The 20,578-nt window shown below is 46.6% G+C and overlaps 1 protein-coding gene across 1 annotated transcript; it reads left to right on the forward strand.

The window, feature by feature from the left end:
* The first annotated feature begins 17,077 nt into the window (after positions 1 to 17,077).
* LOC109770177 (proline dehydrogenase 2, mitochondrial) lies at positions 17,078 to 19,826 on the forward strand. Its single transcript, XM_020328890.4, has 3 exons — positions 17,078 to 18,118; positions 18,663 to 19,546; positions 19,661 to 19,826. The coding sequence occupies exons 1-3, from the start codon at positions 17,606 to 17,608 to the stop codon at positions 19,707 to 19,709; spliced, it is 1,446 nt and encodes a 481-aa protein (XP_020184479.1). The 5' UTR covers positions 17,078 to 17,605; the 3' UTR covers positions 19,710 to 19,826.
* Positions 19,827 to 20,578: the final 752 nt, after the last annotated feature.

Genomic DNA, 20,578 nt, shown 5'->3' on the forward strand with positions numbered 1-20,578 from the left:
AGGGTGAACTACTCCCTCCTCGTCATTGAGAGCGCCGGGATGATAAAGATGGCCACCGGTGAGGGATCCCCCCTCCGGCAGGGTCCCGGAACAGGGTCCCGATTGGTTTTTGGTGGCTACAGAGGCTTGCAGCAGCGGAACTCCCGATCTATTCTGTTCCCTAATGATTTTAGGGTATATGGATATATATAGGCGAAAGAAGTCGATAAGGGGAGCCACGAGGGGCCCATGAGGGTGGGGGCGCGCCTCCCTGCCTCGTGGTCACCTCGAAGCTTCCCTGACTTCAACTCCAAATCTCCTGGATAACGTTCGTTCCAAAAATTACGCTCCCGAAGGTTTCATTCCGTTTGGACTCTGTTTGATATTCCTTTTATGCGAAACACTGAAACAAGGAAAAAAACAGAAACTGGCACTGGGCTCTGGGTTAATATGTTAGTCCCAAAAATAATATAAAAGTGCATAGTAAAGCCCATTAAACATCCAAGATGGATAATATAATAGCCTGAATACTTCATAAATTATAGATACGTTGGAGACGTATCAGCATCCCCAAGCTTAATCCCTGCTCGTCCTCGAGTAGGTAAATGATAAAAGAAATAATTTATGAAGTGTGAATGCTAGCAGGTGCATAAGTTTGATCAATGATAATTTCAATCACCTTTTCTAGCATCATTATATGTCATAACAGTAGCTCAACTCATAGAACTTTTCATGATCAAGTAACAAGCTATTCACATGTTAAAGTATAGATCATAAACTTTCTTGAAAACTAACAAACCGTGTTATTAGTCATCAAACAATTACAATTCATCTTATTTTCAGGAAGAGTCTATGTCAGAGCTTTGATTTAGCAAATCCCACATACTCAACTATCATATAGTCTTCCATGATTGCTACCACTCAAAGCATATTTTTAGAACAAATAGCATCCATCGAACACAGAGAAAGATAGGGGCTTAATGTTTCGCCTCCCAACTTATTTATCATATAGATAATTGCCAGCAATAATAATTCATGATCAAATATATTTGAATGGCCATATATGCTTAGATCTTTCCATCACATGATGCTTGCCAACTAAAGAGTAGGTTGGAATGAGAAGGAATACTACTGACTCTTGCATAAAAGTAAAAGATAGGCCCTTCGCAGAGGGAAGCACAGATTTGCATAGGTGCCAGAGCTCGAAGCAAAAACAGAGATGAAGATAATTTTCAGAGGTATGCTTTCATTGTCAACATAACGACCAAGAGTTCCCAATATCTTCCATGCTAGATACATTATAGGCGGTTCCCACGCAGAAAGGTAAAGATTTTACTCCTCCTCCACCAACAATCACACTCCACAGCTTGTCCAAAACAACGGGTGCCGTCCAACTTTCAACAATCCTGGGGGAGTTTGTTTAAATTATTTGCGATTTTTTTTGATCTTTTGATCATAGGACTGGGCATCCCAGTTACCAGCCATTTTCTTGTGAATGATGAGCGGAGTCCACTCATCGTGAGAATAACCCACCTAGCATGGAAGATACTGACAGCCCCTAGTCGCTACATGAGTGATTCGGGCATACAAAATAGATTATTATTTGAAGGTTTAGAGTTTGGCACATGCAAATTTACCTGGAACGGCAGGTAAATACCGCATATAGGTAGATATGGTGGACACTCATGGAAGGAACTTGGTTTAAGGATTTTGGATGCACAAGCAGTATTCCCGCTTAGTACAGATATTTTGGCTAGCAAAGGATTCTAAATAGCAAGCACCACATGTTAGAGGATCCATAACAATATAACTTCTATACAAATATACCCAAGCATAACTCATTATGTTGTCTTCCTTGTCCAACTTCAACTAATTTGCTCAGGATTGAAAATAATTAATGGGGCTCACAATCATAGAAGATGTCCAAGATAGTATATTTATATGTGAAATCTCTCTTCCTTCAATATTCTTTCATGAATTGTTCAAGTGACCAATACAATGTTTGCTAACCTTCAAAAAATTTACCACCTCTACTTCTTATATGTGAAGGCATTACTCCCCATGGGAAAGGCATATGAAACATATATAATTTCAGATTTATGACATTCAAATCATTCAACCATTTACTCGTAGGATATAAGTGAAGCACACGAGTAAATGACAAACTACTCCAAAAAGATATAAGTGAAGATCAATGAGTAGTTAAATAATTATGTAGCTATGTGAAGACTCTCCCTCATTTAAGAATTTCAGATGTTGTGATATTATTCAAACAGCAAGCAAAACAAAATAAAACGACATTTTAAGGATAGCACTCATCATGTGAAGAAGCAAAAACTTAGGCTCAACCGATACTAACCGATAATTGTTGAAGAAGAAAGGTGGGATGCCTACCGGGGCATCCCCAAGCTTAGATGCTTGAGACTTCTAGAAATATTATCTTGGGGTGCCTTGGGCATCCCCAAGCTTGAACTTTTGCGTCTCCTTAATTCCTTTTGTATCACGGTTTCCTAAATCTCGAAAGCTTCATCCACACCAAACTCAACAAGAACTCGTGAGATAAGTTAGTATAAACCAATGCAAAAACCTTATCATTCTCTGCTGTAGCAAATCACAAAAATTATTATTCAACATTGCATACTAAATGTCTCTGCATATTTAATACTCCTATCCTCAAATAGAATCATTAAACAAGCAAACATATGCAAACAATGCAAACATAGCAGCAATCTGCCAAAACAGTACAGTCTGTAAAAAATGCAAGATTCATCATACTTCCCTAACTCCAAACATTATGAAATTCTACCACACAGTAGAAAATTTATCATAGCTTATTATGAAAAAAATTCAACATTTTATCACATTCTGACTTTTCTAGGGAATTTTTGCAACAGCGGTAAACTTTCTGTTTTGAAACAGCAACATGTATACTTGCAAAATAAGCATAGTAAAAGCTATCCTTGAAATTTTTATTGAAACTAGAGATGGAAAATATTATTCTAAATAACAGCAAGCAAATACTAACAAAATAAAATGACGCTCCAAGCAAAACACATATCATGTGGTGAATAAAAATATAGCTCCAAGTAAAGTTACCGATGAACGAAGACGAAGGAGGGGATGCCATCTGGGGCATCCCCAAGCTTAGGCTCTTGGTTGTCCTTGAATATTACCTTGGGGTGCCTTGGGCATCCCCAAGCTTAGGCTCTTGCCACTCCCTATTCCATAGTCCATCGAATCTTTACCCAAAACTTGAAAACTTCACAACACAAAACTTAACAGAAAACTCGTAAGCTCCGTTAGTATAAGAAAATAAATCACCACTTAGGAACTGTTGTGAACTCATTCTAAATTCATATTGGTGTTAAACTTACTGTATTCCAACTTCTCTATGGTTTATAAACTATTTTACTAGCCATAGATTCATCAAAATAAGCAAACAACATGCGAAAAACAGAATCTGTCAAAAACAGAACAGTCTGTAGTAATCTGTAACTAACGCAAACTTCTGGAACTCAAAAAAAAATCTACCAAAATAGGAAGACCTAGAAAATTCGTTTATTGATCTACTGCAATTGGAATCAATATTTTATCACGTTCTGGTGATTTTTAACAATTGTTTTCATGAACAGAAAGTTTCTGGAATTTTCAGCAAGATCAAATAACTATCATCCAAGAAGATCCTATAGGTTTAACTTGGCACAAACACTAATTAAAACACAAAACCACATCTAACCAGAGGCTAGATCAAATATTTATTGAATAACAGCAAGGAAAAATATTGGGTTGTCTCCCAACAAGCGCTTTTCTTTAAAGCCTTTTAGCTAGGCATTGATAATTTTAATGATGCTCACATGAAAGACAAGAATTGAAACATAAAGAGAGCATCATGAAGAATATGACTAGCACATTTAACTCTAACCCACTTCCTATGCATAGGGATTTTGTGAGCAAACAACTTATGGGAACAAGAATCAACTAGCATAGGAAAGCAAAACAAGCATAACCTCAAGATTTTCAACACATAGAGGGGAAACTTGATATTATTGCAATTCCTACAAGCATATGTTCCTCCCTCATAATAATTTTCAGTAGCGTCATGAATGAATTCAACAATATAACCAGCACATAAAGCATTATTTTCATGATGCACAAGCATAGAAATTTTATTACTCTCCACATAAGCAAATTTCTTCTCATGAATAGTAGTGGGAGCAAACTTAACAAAATAACTATCATGTGAAGCATAATCCAATTGAAAATTAAAATCATGATGACAAGTTTCATGGTTATCTTTATTCTTTATAGCATACGTGTCATCACAATAATCATCATAAATAGGAGGCATGCTTTCATCATAATAAATTTGCTCATCAAAACTTGGGGGACAAAAAATATCATCTTCATCAAACATAGCTTCCCCAAGCTTGTGGCTTTGCATATCATTAGCATCATGGGTATTCAAGGAATTCATACTAACAACATTGCAATCATGCTCATCATTCAAAAATTTAGTGCCAAACATTTTAATGCATTCTTCCTCTAGCAATTGAGCACAATTATTGGAATCCTTATTTTCACGGAAGACATTAAAAAGATGAAGCATATGAGGCACCCTCAATTCCATTTTTTTGTAGTTTTCTTTTATAAACTAACTAGTGATAAAACAAGAAACTAAAAGATTCGATTGCAAGATCTAAAGATATACCTTCGAGCACTCACCTCCCCGGCAACGGCGCCAGAAAAGAGCTTCATGTCTACTACGCAACCTTCTCCTTGTAGACGTTGTTGGGCCTCCAAGTGCAGAGGTTTGTAGGACAGTAGCAAATTTCCCTCAAGTGGATGACCTAAGGTTTATCAATCCGTGGGAGGTGTAGGATGAAGATGGTCTCTCTCAAGCAACCCTGCAACCAAATAACAAAGAGTCTCTTGTGTCCCCAACACACCCAATACAATGGTAAATTGTATAGGTGCACTAGTTCGGCGAAGAGATGGTGAAACAAGTGCAATATGGATGATAGATATAGGTTTTTGTAATCTGAAAATATAAAAACAGCAAGGTAACTAATGATAAAAGTGAGCACAAACGGTATTGCAATGCGTTGAAACAAGGCCTAGGGTTCATACTTTCACTAGTGCAAGTTCTCTCAACAATAATAACATAATTGGATCATATAACTATCCCTCAACATGCAACAAAGAGTCACTCCAAAGTCAATAATAGCGGAGAACAAACGAAGAGATTATTGTAGGGTACGAAACCACCTCAAAGTTATGCTTTCGGATCGATCTATTCAAGAGTTCGTACTAGAATAACACCTTAAGACACATATCAACCAAAACCCTAATGTCACCTAGATACTCCAATGTCACCTCAAGTATCCGTGGGTATGATTATACGATATGCATCACACAATCTTAGATTCATCTATTCATCTATTCATCTATTCATCTATTCATCCCAGCCCCAGGAAAAAATTTCTTCATACCAAATCATTTCGTCGAACACCTACTGGACACTGTTTCTATAAGGTTCAGTCAAATTCAGTTAACAGTGTCTGAATCACTGTCGTTTTCTTCAGTGTCTGTTGTCGATCTCGCCAGTGCCCGGCGTCGCCGTGTTTCCTGTCCCCTCCCCCTTGTCCTCTGCACCGCACGAGCTCCTGGATGCTTGCGGGCATCGGCGACGAGCTGGAGGAGGTGCGCCGCCCCGTGACCGACGCCAGCGGCGGCTTTGCGGCCGCCAGAGAGAGGCGCAGCGCAGACGGCGCCACCCAGCGCCGCCCAAGCCACCGGAGATCGCCGCGTGGTCTTCCACTCCCCAGTGCGCGCTGCCACCCTCGTCGTGAACCGCTGGGCGCGGAGCGCGCTCTCTGCCGCCATCGTGCCCGTGCGGCCACCCCACCGTGGACCGGCGCCATTACGCCAAGACCGACCGGGATTAGCGGGGGAACGGCACCAGTACACCTCACTGATGCTGCCTGGCCACCTAAACTCCCTGCCAAGCCACTGCCTCGCCGTAATTACTCGCCGGAGCAACCCCGTTCACGGCCACCCCCTCGAGCCGCCTATAAATAGAGGCCCCGAGCTCCAGCTAGTACCCACACCACCTCTGCACTCCACCAAGACCCTGCCTAGCCACTGGAAGAGCCCCGAGGGAGTCTCCTTCCTCGACTCCGGCCGCCGCGACCCGCCACGGGATCCAGCTCGATTCGCTCCCATGCGTGCACCTCTGCCTCCCATCTCTTGCCAGTAGCTCTCTAGTACATCCCTCCGTCTGACCCGCACTTCAATTCGAAGTTTGCAGCACACCACCGGAGTTCCCCACCATCGCCCGAGCCGCCGTTAGCCGGAGAAAGTGTCGCCATCGACGCGGTGCTCCCCGACGCCCAAGTCCACCACCCACCGACGCGGAAGGGCATGCTGATACTCTTGGTACACTCCGATCTCCCTGACTCGCCGTGGTTCGACGCCGACGACCTCCGCAGCCTTCGGGCGCCGGCCAGGTTTTTCAAACCTGACATGTGGACCCCCCACGTCAGCCTCTCTTATTTCACCCCCGAAGCGTTTTCTGTTGGCGCCTTCGGGCAGAGTACGTTTTCTCTGTGGGCTGGCGCGTTTCTATTCGAACCGTTTTCTGTTTTCTCAGTTAAGTCCCTGGAACTTCTCTGTTTCATTACAGATGAGTCCCTGGACAGAAACCCTTATAACTTTTTGATAAAAAGTGATTTTTGAGTGATTCTTTTTCTGACAATCTTATAATTTTGTCTAGTTTTTTATGGGATTTATTTGGAAATTTTTTGGAACAACTTTTATGCACGCGTTGGTTTTCACGTTAGTATGCCTTTTCGCTATACCGTAGGTTCCGGAAGAGGTGACGGAGCTGCGAACTTCGCCGAGCTAGACTCCGACTTCTCCGAACCAGGCAAGCATGTTTGAACCTTTGATATGATAGGTGTTTTGCATGTTTGCGTGAAAGGTTGTGCGTGGCATATGAGTATCGGTGAGTATCTCGTTGCTTGTGAGGCAACTACCCGTGTGTTCCAAAGTTACTTGTGATCTCTGATGAGAGATGGCCTAGTCATGTGGTGACATGAAGGGCAGCAAGGTGGTACTATTGTAGCATGCCAGCCTTGCGTCATCCGACAATTTCCAACGTTAACGTGGACAGAGTCACGTTATCGTTCTTCCCCCTTCCGTGCTACCACTTGTTTTCTGCCAGAATGCGGTTTAGTAAGTTGGTAACCTCTTTCCGTGTACACACCAAACAGAGAGGCCGGGATGATGGTTCCATGGCCCTGGATTAAAGCCAGTCATCCGGTCAGGGGGCATGGGTGTTTCTGGTTGGGACCGAGAGGGGGGCACCCCTTAGAGCGCGCGTATAGAAATTTGATCCCATGCTACGCGAGGTTGTAGCCTCCCCGTCTCAAGGTTTTTCTTGAACGTTGCCGAGGGTGATTCCTGGCTTCGGATTGTTGAATGGGTGTGTACTGGTTAGATGTGTTTCTTCCAAAACACCGTAAACGGAACTAGTCCCCGTGACCACTGAAATCCGTTGGCTGTGGTTAAAAGTACAACTCTGCAGAGTCAAATCCTTCCGAGTCATCGTATCCAAGGTCAAGTATCGTGATCAGCGTATCCATGTCTATGTCGTAACCTCGTGGTATATTCTTCTTTCCGGTAAGTGAGTTAGAGTAGAAATCTTGGCTGAACGTTATTCCTGTGGATGGACTAACCCTGTTGTTTGTCTCATGTCTGATTATTCTCATGATATGATTTAAAATTCATGAGCTGCTAAGTTAGGAATATAAGCCCTTTATGTGATGTCGCTCAGACGTCCGACTGTGGCATGTTTGTCTCTTACTTTCAATATAAGCCCTTTATGTGATGTCGTTCAGACGTCCGACTGTGGCATGTTTGTCTCTTACTTTCAATATAAGCCCTTTATGTGATGTCGCTCAGATGTCCGACTGTGGCATGTTTGTCTCTTACTTTCAATATAAGCCCTTTATGTGATGTCGCTCAGACGCCCGACTGTGGCACGCACTGTCTTTTATTTTCTGTTATAAGCCCTTTATGTGGTGTCGCCCCGACGCCCGACTGCGGCATTATTATTCTTGCAGTTTTCTCTCGATGAGTCATTCAGACCCTCGTTTGGCACCCAGTATTTATTTTGGATTTCGGGAGGACTACCGCCCGACTTCTCTGTTATTTCCCCATGCATTATTGTCTCTATGTCTGAACGCACTTGTTATTCTGTTCTTATGCTTCATGTTTACATTTGTTGTATCTTATGTCCGAACTGTCTTGCGAGTACTTTCATAGTACTCACCTGGCTTGTTGATTTGGCCAGATGTTGACGAAGGCGATCTCTTGGATGAAGAGTTTGATAGTGAGTCCGACGCCTAGAGGAATCCCAATCAGTCCTGTGCGATCCTGGATATTGGTCACTTGTATTATATACGCTTCCGCCACCCGCAATAAACCTCCTCGAGCTTCACCCCGACGCTCGAAGAGCTGTAGTTTGCAGGAGTCATATCACCTGCTCCGCTGTGATTTTTCCACCACCGTTGTTATCATGAGTTAGTAGTTATGCCACCCTATCCGCCGTTATGCCTATTCGGCGTGCATGTAATAATTTGTTGAGCAGTCCCCGCTCAACCTTGTATTATATTCAGTACTCCTGGTATTTTTATTCTGTGACCAAGATATTGTCTACCAGTGAGAAGGAATTCTTCTCTACTGGTCCGTAAAAGGGATTGGTCTCTCAATAAATATTTTATTGAAAAACCGGTCGTGACACGCGGCCTCCTCCGTGACCGGCGTCGCGGTCGCCTCGGTGGCCTAGGCGCTCGTCGTGGAGCAGTTTGAGCTCCTGGCAGTCTTCGATGTTGTGGGTGTGCATGTTGTGGTAGACGCAGAGCGGGTGGTTGTCCCTCTTAGGCTCGTCGCGGTCACGGCCGCGCTTGTGCTTGGGCTCCGCCACCGGCACTGGAAGGGCCTTTGCGCTTGACGTCCTTGCCCTTGACCTTGGCGGCGTCGGGCGCCGCGTCGGGGTCGTTGTGGATGAAGAGGTGGCCTTCTTCAGCCTTGGCACACTTGTCGGTGAGGTCGGACAACTCGATCACTGAGTCCAATACATCGTTGATGGCGAGCTTCTCGCGCATCTTGACGTCCGCGATGCCAGTGGAGAACGCAGAGATGACCGCCGGGTCGAAGGCGCGGGGGATCTTGTTGCGCACCTGGCTGAAGCGTTGGATGTACATGCTGAGGGTCTCGTCGGGGCACTGCCAAACATGCCGCGGGTCGTTGATGGTGAGGGAGCGGTCGTGCGTTCCTTGAATTTGGCGCCGAACTGGTCACAGAGCTCGCTCCACGAAGAGATCGATGCCTCGGGGAGGTTCATGAGCCAGGAGCGCGGGCCTTCCTTGAGGGCCATGGGGAACCTGTTTGCCATGACCTTGTCATCGCTGTTCGCCGCCTCGATGCTCAGCGCATGGAGCTGGAGGAACTCCGCGGGGTTGGGGGTGCCGTCATAGCACGGGGGCAGCTTCGGCTTGAACTTGGTGGGCCAGACCACCCGGCGCAGCCCGCAGGTTAAGGCTCGGCAGCCCACGACGCTCGAGGGAACGCCAACTGCGAGGGTGGTGCGGTTCTGGCGCCCAACTGCTGTAACCTCCTCGACAGCCCGGTCTTGGCGCTGGCACTACTGCTCAAGGAGCACACATGCACCAGGCAGCGCGCGGCGGACGATCTGGCAGCTGACCTCATCTCGGACTGGCGGGGGCACTCCGCGGAACGGGTCATGCGTCCGTGCGTCACCCCAAGGCTCGCCGAGCTCGTTGGCAGAGGAGAAGGAGGAGGCGCACCATGCGCCACGTCCCCGGCACAAGAAGACGGAGGGCAGATCGAGAGGGAGGGCGCCTGGGCGTCCCCGGCGGCGTTGATGAGCTCGGTGATGCGACCAAGCCAAGCGTCGTAGCTGACATCACCTGGACGGTAACGGAGCAGCTCGCGTGTCATGAGCAGTGCGTCCTGCGTGTTTGGCGGCCCACGGCGATAGAGGGAGAAAGAGGCCGTGGCGGTGCGGCCGTCCGCCTGCATAGAGGGGTGCATGGAGGAGTCCTGCTGCTCATGAGCAGCAGGGTCGGTGGCGGCAGCGGCTGCGGCCCCGGCAGGGCGGCGGCGGTTGCCGCGGCCCACATGCTCCGTCTGGGCCACGCGACCCGCCCGACGCTCGGCATGCTCGCGGCGAGCGTCGGCCATGAAGCTGACGGAGTGGAAGGCGGAGCAAAGCGGAAGAACGACAACGCACCCCTACCTGACGCGCCAAAATGTCGAAAACAGGGCTCCAGGGACCCAAAGGTTCGAACACTGGGGTGAGCACCTTCTTACCGCCCCGTCCTTGCCTACAGCTAAACCACGGCGAGGCTATGGCAAGAGCGCGCTAGCGGGAGCGGATCGGTGACACGGCGGTTACCCAGGTTCGGGCCACCTTATGGTGTAAAACCCTACTCCTGCTTGGTTGTGATTGCTCTGGCGAGAGGTAGAGAGTACAAGGGTGGCGACCTCTTTCTACATCGGCTCCCTCCCCCTTTTATATCTGCCTTGGCCCTCTTCCCCCGAAAACATTGGCGGGAAGGGTTGCCACACAACGGCAAGTTTGAAGGGGGACAGGGGCACAGTCTATCCTGATGAAAGGTGGTCTTCGCCTGCAAAGCCACCATCCATGACTAGGGCTGCAAACGAGCCGAGTTTGAGCGAGTTGAACTAGACTCAGCTCAACTCATACTAAAATTCGAGCTAGCACAAAATGAGTGAAGCTCAAGGTCGAGTTGTAGAGAGTGCTCGTACTCAGCTTGTAATGATATCGAGTCGATCTCGAGCTATTTTTGAGCTAAATAAGGTGAGGTTTCAAATAATTTAAAGCAAATTTTAAACAAGATGAGCCACAACATAAAAACACTGTAAAATTACATTTATTTTTCTCAATTGAAGACTATTATTTAATAACAAGAGATCGTGGATGAGATAGCAAAAGAAGGAAATGAGGGTAAGTCTGCTCTCAAATTTTGGCCAGAATTACAAGATATTGTACGCATGGCTGGCGACGTATCATATTGAGGCTAAATTTTGTCCACGCTTAATTTTCATGTTTGCTATAGGTAAATTATAGGGAAAAATCACACACAATATATATGGAAATAAATGATCCTAAATCTTTGTAATATACATGAAGATTATTTAATATACTTATATGATATCGAGCTATCGAGCTAAAATCAAGCGAACCAATGCTTGCTCAAGTTCAACTCATTTGTCAATCGAGCTATATAAAGTGCTCATACTCAGCTCATTTATTTTTGAGTCGATCTCGAGTCAAGCCAAAATACGAGTCGATCTCGAGCGGCTCACGAGTCTCGAGCTTTTCTTGCGGCCCTATCCATAACGTGCCGGTGGGCTCCGGAATGACCTCCGCCCTGCGCGCCCGTCGTCTTGGTCTTCTTCACTGATCAAGCAACCTTTGGGGGCTGGACTGCTGGCCTTGCCCCTTTAGCACAAAAGGGGAAATCCTCTTCATCTGTGTCTGCTGGCATGGCCTCTGCCGCCGTTCGTCGCCGCGCGCGTCACCCGCATGGTGGGCACGTGGCTGCGCGACCGAGCCGAACAACACTTGTCCTGCTTGCCTCAGGGAGGCCGCCTCGCGAGGCTCTCGGTGAAGCCGCCAAGTCTCGCTTGCTCGCGTACTACCTGAAGAGGGGGCCTCGTGAGGCAAGGGCCTCGTGAGGGGTCTTGCTCGTTGTGCCTGCTGGTGGGCCACTTGTTGGGCCCTCGCCACGCGCCGTGCCCTGGGCCGAAGACAGACGGGCCTGGATACCCTGGGTTCCACCGGCCCGACAAGAGCCGATGGTTGTGACCAGGGCATTAAGAAATTGTATGAGAGACGACCCTTGCAGTTACACGAGTGTGTGGGGATGAAGGGCGCGGGCATGTGGCGCATGGCGTGTGTGGCTTGACAAGGCACATGTGCTTCCACTAGACGCAAATGTGTGTGCCATGGGGGATGTTCCTTCTGGGACGACGCGGAAGCCGATTACTTTGAGTGGGGTGTATGTGTCATCATGACTTAACCGAAATGATATGCTACTCATATCACATATGTTGTTTCAGTTAAAGTTTCATACATGCAATATCTTGGGAGCTTACCTCAACTTCATCAATTATAATTGTGAGGATATGGGTTGAGGGCTTGTTTACTGTAAAGGGTTTTCAAAATGATTATGTAGGATTTGAGTCCATAAGAATTTTCATGTGGAGTCATTTTGGTGCAAAGAAATGAACCTCTCAAATATGCATGTACTTTTTTCTACACTAAAATTACATAGGATTTTAATAACCTCATGAAAAATATATTTTATGTCTACGTAATATATGACATTCATTCAATCTGTATAGAAAATGCATATATTTCTCTCGTGGTGGAACCAAACTGGAATGATGTATTCCACATGCCATTGCGTCATGTTCATTTTTTTTCTATTCCTTTATTTTAAAAATATTGCGGACCAAATAATAGGCCATGGAACCTCTTAATTTATAGCTGAAAGTTACACGCATAATCCTTACCAAGAAGGATTAATACTAATAATTTGAGAGGTTCATTTGAAGAGGTGAGACTTCTTGAAAAAAAGTTCATGTCCATGAAAAATAAAGTCGTTTACTAAATTTGTATGTAAATGCATGCATTTTTTTGGTGGTGTGACTAGATATTTTGTTTGGGATGATGTAAGATTCCACATGTTACGGTATCATGTTCCTGCACTTCTATTTATTTGTTTTTCAAATCTTGCGGAGCGAAGCGACGATGGAACATATTAATTCATAGCCCAAATTTACACCCAAAATCCTTGTCGAGAAGAATAAATAGTAAGAACAAGATAGCAATAATGAAAGTTATCCCTAGATTCTCCGCCTAGAAGAATAATCTCGAGGGAAGAACCTTGTCTATTAAGTGCTCTGAGTCCTTTTAAACTTCTATGATATCTTTGATTTGAGGTTGGCATGCAAGATGCAACGCTTCTTCGAGTTGAGATTTTTGTGCAACGAGTTAAACGTTGTATGGTAATCTTATCGAGGTGTACAAAAGGTAAACAACCAACCGACAAAAAGTAACTTAAAATGGTGTAGGTTTTACACTGTAAAAAAGAAGAAACTAAAAATAGAAGTATTCATAGTTTTTTGGTCGTTGACGTGATTATGTGAGAGACTGCTCACCCACAATTGATTGTTTTATAGCTCTTGTGGATGTTTTAGATACCATCCCAACCGAATCATGTTCACCAAGGTCCGCTTCGATGGGTGTTCTCATTTCTATGAAAGCAACCTTACACACTTACAAATCATCCCACAATACGCCCATATATGAGTTTCATGGATGTTTGGTTATCATATTATGAGACGAACCTTATATTTTACAAAATATGATTTGTAGTCTAGCAAATCAAAGTTTCATCAATGAGTTTTGCATAAAACTAGGATGTAACTTAAATGAGCTGCAATATAAAGTTCCATATTCCACTATCGTAGGCAAATGGCTAGGATTTTGCCCACATATGGACCTGAGATCATATTTACTTTTCTCGCCCACCAGTGACCCATGTGTCACTGCCTGCATGACCTCCCATTGTTTTCGTCGACAAGCCCAACACAAATTTGGTTCGAGGTTACCTTAGTGCGACCAAAACTTCTAGCCTTGTTTTTACTCTTTCTTCATCCAAATGATTTGATCTCTGTTGTTCTACAATAGCATGTGGAATACGACCATGCATAAAGGTCGATTTAAAAAATACAACTTCATGTCTATAGTTGGTCTTTGATATGTCTCAGAAATTGAGATCTTGGGATTTAAAAACATTTTTTAAAAAAGTGGATAGCTCAAAGTTGAAAACTTTGAAATTTCCAGTCTAAATATTAAAATTAAATTGACAGGTATTAGAGATGTCGCAAAATAATAATTTCCATTGGAAGTTTAAGACGGTTGAGACTTCTTTAATACTTTTGAGTTGAAAGTTGGTATGCAGACATAACTTTCTCTTTGCTAAAAATTAGTGTGAAATTGGAAGTTATACCAAGAACTTCGCGTAAGAGCTATAATTTGCCCATCAAGCCACCAACAGAACATGAGCCAGCCTTGAAGCCCCTGGGGCTCAAAACCCAACAACTCCTAACCTGGGGCTCGGGGGCTGCAGACACATAACAGTACAACATCTTGGCGGTTATTCCGACATGGACAAGCCCATCCTTGCTTTTCTCTTGCAGAAAAGCTCCTAACCGACAAGGAAGAAGCCTAGGGAATTGTGCACCCATCTGAGGCATATACCGCGATCAAGGGAGAGTTGTGTAAACAGAGTGTTACCATAATTGTGTGTCACCGAAAGAAGGCTAGGAAATCCCCTATGACTATGATACATAAACGAAGGGTAAAAGGTGATGCAAAATGTACCCATCGGCATACCAACGAGAAATGTACTTGAAGGAACTCCGGATGACAGGGTCGAAGGTGGAGGGGGGGGAGTTTTGACGGTAGAGAGTGGGAGGCCAAGGTAAGTTTGAGGAAATGATGAAACAGTGCACCGGAAGGTGGCTGCATCAAGAGGGACAAAGGTTGATTAGTGTTTAGTGGAATGGAAGTAGTTTCTTGGAAGTTGATAGCCAAACCGTTGGCTAGGAAAAATAATATATAGGAATGGTTTGTGGTGAATATCAACGTCATCTTTTGCGTTGGCAATTATTGTCTTGACCGTATTGTAGTACCATTGAGTGAAGGTTTTAGTAGATTGGGTGGCCAAGGTTTTCATCTGAAGTGTGAGTGTGTGCTACCATGCGCTGTGGTACTGAGCATGATGATGAATATATTGGGGGGGGGGGGGGGGGTAGAGGATCGCCTTGTCCAAGGCCATTCTTGCCATTTATCCAAGACACGGGAACCCCACTTTGGAGAACAACTGTTTTCCCGGAGTGGGGTACCTTTTTTTATCTAGGAGGACCATACCAGAGGGAATCCCTTAATGTAGAGGAGCAGAAGTAAGTAGTCCGAGCAAAATAGTGTTGAAGTCATTGTGGAAGTCTAACTTGATCACCATTGTTTTCTTAGAGTGGCAAGCAAGTGCTAAGTAGGCCAGTGGCATAGATAAGATGAATCCAGTTTGAATGAGTGTTGGTCGTGCGAGCCCGAATTGGCGTCAAAGAAGTTCATGCGTGAGGTTCTAGTGTTTCTAGAGAGTGGTGTAATAATTTTCCTGACTGGATGCTTTTTGATCATGTGAGGAGAACTCTAGTCCTTAATCTTTGAGGGTAGAGATTTTTCTTTCAAACCCATTGGGTTTGATGCATGGAAATACCTAGTGTTTTCATCGCCGTCTATGCCTACGTTTTCTTTGCCCCACTGTGGAAAAGATGACTTTCTGCCTAATGGCACATTGCTTCACTCCGTTGTATTCTTCGATATTTTAGAGTTGAAAGTTATTACTAGTATATGAACAAAACCTTGGTTCTCACCACTAAAAAACGTGTATAATTGATCCTTGAATAGGAAGATAAACTATGGTTAAAACTTCATAATTCGAAATGGAAAGCAACGCCCAGATTCTCTAAGGAGATTGAGAAGAATAAATGGTAAGAAAAAAGAGTATGGCACACCTAGAATCCCATATTCCTTGTCAAGATGAATAAGTGATAACTAGCAAGAGAAAGAGGGAAATAGTGAAAGTTACACCCAAAGGATTTGACATCAGAGAGCCGGAGCCCAAGATAATTTTGAGGAATGATGAAACAGTGTACCCGAAGTGGCGGCTTGGAGCGGGCCAACGGTTGATCACTGTGTGGAAGAACAAATGTAGTTTCATGGAAGTTGATAATCAACCCGATGGCTAGGACAAAATAATCTAGGATGGATTTGAGGTGAAGCACTACATCATCTTTTTGCGTTGGCAATTATTAGAGTGTCGTCAACGTATTGTACCGTTTGGCGAAGGTTTTGGTAGATTGGGTGGCAACGGTTTTCACCTTAAGTGTGAGGGTGTGCTATCATGCACTATGGTATCAACCATGATGATGAATAGATATGGGGATAGAGGGTCGCCTTGTCGAAGGTTATTCTTGCAATTGGTCGACGACACAGGAGACCCATTTAGGAGGACCACTGTTTTCCCGAAATGGAGTCCTTTTTTATCCTAGAGCACAATACCGGAGGGAAGCCCCTAATGGAGAGGAGAAGCAAGGAGTACAAGCAAATAGAGTCGAAGGCATTGTGGAAGTCTAAGTTGAACACTGATGTGTTTTTTTTTGAGTGGAGACTGCTAAGCAGGTGTGTGGCATACATAAATTTTGGAGTGAGTGACAAGAATGAGTGCTTTTAGCATGTTTGTGAAAAACTTGGCAATGCTTGTGTGTGTTGGGGGGGGGGGGGGAGTTTTTGTAAGGCGATTGGCCGGAAAAACGAGTAATATGTGCTTGATTGAGTGCCCCTATAGAAAGCTGATCCTAGGCTGCCCGGTAAAAGAGACTTAGTCCCTGATCGTGTAAGGAGAGCTCTAGTCCCTGATCTTCAACGATAGGGACTTCATCTTTTGAAAACCGCTGAGACATGGAAGTATATAGTGTTTTCATCGCCGTCTATGATGGGCGTTTATTTCGCCCCACCGTTGCCAAAAGATGACTTTCTCGCGTCTTCCTTGACATTTTTTAGTTGAAAGTTAGTAGTAGTAGTATAAGCACAAAATTGTAACTTCTCACCATGAAAAAAGTGTATAATTGATCTTTGCATAGGAGGATAAATCTGCGGTTAAAATTTCATAATTTGACGTCAAAAGCTATATTTAGATTCCCTATTGAGATTGACAAGAATGAAAAGAGTGCGGTACACCTAGATTCCCAGAATCCTTGTCAAGCTGAATAAATGGTAAGAAAAAGAGGGCAATAGTGAACGAAAGTTACACCCAGAGATTCCCCATCAAAGAGAAAGAAAATCAGGAGGGCAATGAAAGCTACATGCATCCTGATTCCTTGTCAAGAAGGAAAAAATGGCAAGAAGTGGAGTGCGATAAGATGCGTGCAAGGGACGGAACCCTCACCGTCCAACTCCACGCAGGATCCGAGTCACCGGGCGCTCCCGTGAGTTTCCACGCAGGATCCGAGTCAGTCAAGCGTTCAACTCCTCAGACCGAATCCCCAGGGATCTCGCGCCCATGCCACTCCTCCCCCGCTAACCTCTCTCCCTATTTTCCAACCGATTTCCAGCTCACCTCACCGCTAGTATTTTGTGTTTTCCTTGCCGTTTCGCGAGTCTTCCTCGCTCGCCCTCGCTCTATAAAACCCGGCTGTCGCGCCACACCTGCTTCCACCATTCTCGGATTCCTCCGCATTCGTTCGCTCCCAGCCTCACACTGCACCGATCAACACCAGCGTCGTCTCAGACTTCTTCTTCTTCCTCTGTCTACTCGGTTGATTCCTTTGACCCGTCGTTCGTTCGCTGGTCGGTGGTTTCATCCATCGTCCGGTCACAGGAGAAGAGCAGCCGGCGCCTCTTTTCGTTGCTTTCTAGCGACCCCTCCGAGTCCGACCTTCCATGGCCATCGCCTCCCGCATCACGAAGCGCGCGCTCTCCACCTTCGCCGCCGCAGCCAAGCTCCCGGAGGCGGCCGTCGCGGCCGCCGGCGCCGAGGCGGTGCCCGCGCCGTCGTCCGCGCAGCACCAGCAGCAGCAGCAGGTCCTGGAGTTTGAGGACACCGAGAGGCTCTTCACCGGGGAGCCGTCCACGGCTCTGGTGCGCACGCTCGCGGCGCTGCAGTTGATGTCCGCGGGCCCGCTGGTGGACGTGGGCCTCGCGGCGCTGCGGTCTCCGGCGGTGGCCGCCAGCCCCGTGGTCCAGGCCGCGGCGCGGGCCACGGCGTACAAGCACTTCTGCGCCGGGGAGACCGCCGATGAGGCCGCGGCCCGGGTGCAGCGCCTCTGGCGCGGCGGCATGGGCGGGATCCTCGACTACGGCATCGAGGACGCCGAGGACGGCGCCGCCTGCGACCGCAACGTCGCCGGCTTCCTCGCCGCCGTCGACGTCGCCGCCGCGCTGCCGCCGGGATCGGTACGTCAACCGTACATAACTCTGTTTTTTTTCCTTCGTCGTCATCCGTGGCGTGCGTGCGCGCGTAGCAGTGCTACGGAAGAGTGCCACGTCGGAGGGAATCCTCGGTCTGCGCTAGTGGACACCCGGATTCCTTGGGAATCTTCTCGCAGTAAACTGAATCGCACGGCTGTCACTGTGCGTGGGCCCTGAAAACCAGCCGCGTGATCGTGTTCCGACAAGCTCGCCATCGCCATGCCTTCTCCACCGCTCGTTTTCATCTACAGCTTCCCATCAAAACCCTACTATTTGTTTTTCCTTATTTAGACATTTCCCAGCAGCTTAACCAAAATATTCAAAAATAATTAGCCAGTCTGATTAAGCTTGGCACTCCTACTTTAGTACTACTTTCTCCGTTCCTAAATATTTGTTTTTTTAGATATTTCAAATGGATTACCGCATACTGATGTATATAGATATATTTTAAAGTGTAGATTCACTCATTTTGCTAAATATTTAGGAACGGAGGAAGTAGTGACTAATTATGCTGTGTTTGTGCGTGCAGGCGAGCGTGTGTATCAAGATCACGGCGCTGTGCCCGATCGCGTTGCTGGAGAAGACGAGCGACCTGCTGCGGTGGCAGCACAAGAACCCGTCGGTGCACCTGCCGTGGAAGCAGCACGCCTTCCCGATCCTGTCCGACTCGAGCCCGCTGTACCTGACGCCGTCGGAGCCGGCGGCGCTGACGGCGGAGGAGGAGCACGAGCTGCAGCTGGCGCACGACCGGCTGCTGGCCGTGGGCGCGCGGTGCGCGGAGCACGACATCCCGCTGCTGGTGGACGCCGAGTACGCGTCGGTGCAGCCGTCCATCGACTACTTCACCTTCGTGGGCGCGCTGGCGTGCAACGGCGGCGGGCGACCCATCGTGCACGGCACCGTCCAGGCGTACCTCCGCGACGCGCGCGACCGGCTGGAGGCCATGGTGCGCGCGGCCGAGGAGGAGCGCGTGTGCCTCGGGGTCAAGATCGTCCGCGGCGCCTACCTCACCCGGGAGGCCCGGCTGGCGGAGTCCCTGGGCGTGCCGTCGCCCATCCACGGCAGCATCCAGGACACCCACGACTGCTACAACGGCTGCGCGGCCTTCCTCCTGGAGCGCGTCCGCCGCGGGTCGGCGTCCGTGATGCTGGCCACCCACAACGTGGAGTCCGGGCAGCTGGCGGCGGCGAGGGCGCAGGAGCTGGGCATCGGCAAGGGCGACCGGAACCTGCAGTTCGCGCAGCTGATGGGCATGGCGGACGGGCTGTCCCTGGGGCTCCGCAACGCGGGGTTCCAGGTGAGCAAGTACCTGCCCTACGGCCCCGTGGAGCACATCATCCCCTACCTCATCCGGCGGGCCGAGGAGAACAGAGGACTGCTCTCCGCTTCCGCCTTCGACCGGCAGCTGCTCCGGTAAGGATCCCAGCACGCACCATGCATCGATCTCTCGTTATGGCATTCAGAATTAGGATCGATTGTTTTATGCCTTGCGTTCATGGCTAACTGATTCGTGGTTGGATCGTGCAGGAAGGAGCTCGTCAGGAGGTTCAAGAACGCGGTGATGGGACGGGAGTGAGGAGGCCGGCGGGAGGTTCACGTACGGGAGAGAAGCGACGGAGTTAGGAGTTGTAAATATGCATTGTTGTATCGCGACCTGAATGAATGGAATAAACGAAATAACGCTGTTGTTCAATCGTCAGGCTCCGGTTCAGTACTGCACCAAGCTGTTATTTTTGCCTTTTTGAAAAGAAGCACGTGCTGCTGTGTTTATTTATGTTTTCATCTACGGAAAGGACCAGACACCTACAAACACAGTGAACCACCAAATGGTCATATACTCTTTATAAATGCCTTGGTAGATGGATCGCAACGTTACAGGATGCTACAAATTTTCGATTTAAGAACAGCAACAAAAAACAACAAATCCTCTAAATTCATCCTTTTTAGTAAACTTTGGAAACAAACTGTCCGGCCAGCAAATGCGAAGAAAAAATGATGACTGGTTGGTCCGCTCGTTGCGCTAACTCTCATTATGCTCGAGCGCTGATTCACCAGTCGCTTGTTCCACTTTTCACTCGGAATATCTCGCTGGTTGGCTGGTTGACCGTTGCATTTGAATAATTTTCATGAATTAGAATAAAGTTTGCAAAATTTTAAAAAGTTCACGAAAAAATTTGAAAAAATTAGTGAAATAGGAAAAACGCGAATTTTTTAAAAAGTACCCGAGCTAACGGTTCATGCATTTGAAAATTTTCACGCATTTGGGAAACTTTCACAAATTTGGAAAAAGAGGATTGACGAGCTAGAAAATCCCGGAATTTAATAAAATTTGAAATTGTTCACAGAAAATAAGTAAAAAGGAAAAACCTAAAAACAAAAAAAAGAAACATAATAACAAAAAAAACTCAATAGAAAAACCCAGCTGGAAAAGGTAGAAAAAAACAA

The sequence above is a fragment of the Aegilops tauschii genome, chromosome 1 (genome assembly GCF_002575655.3).
Source record: "Aegilops tauschii subsp. strangulata cultivar AL8/78 chromosome 1, Aet v6.0, whole genome shotgun sequence".
NCBI classification, from domain to species: Eukaryota; Viridiplantae; Streptophyta; class Magnoliopsida; order Poales; family Poaceae; genus Aegilops; species Aegilops tauschii.

Bases quoted from the DNA above. Each gene is read 5' to 3' on its own strand.
- LOC109770177 (XM_020328890.4), top strand. From the start codon at position 17,606: ATGGCCATCGCCTCCCGCATCACGAAGCGCGCGCTCTCCACCTTCGCC. The intron at 18,119-18,662 runs GTACGTCAACCG...TTGTGCGTGCAG, and splicing joins CCGCGCTGCCGCCGGGATCG to GCGAGCGTGTGTATCAAGAT. The intron at 19,547-19,660 runs GTAAGGATCCCA...TGGATCGTGCAG, and splicing joins TTCGACCGGCAGCTGCTCCG to GAAGGAGCTCGTCAGGAGGT.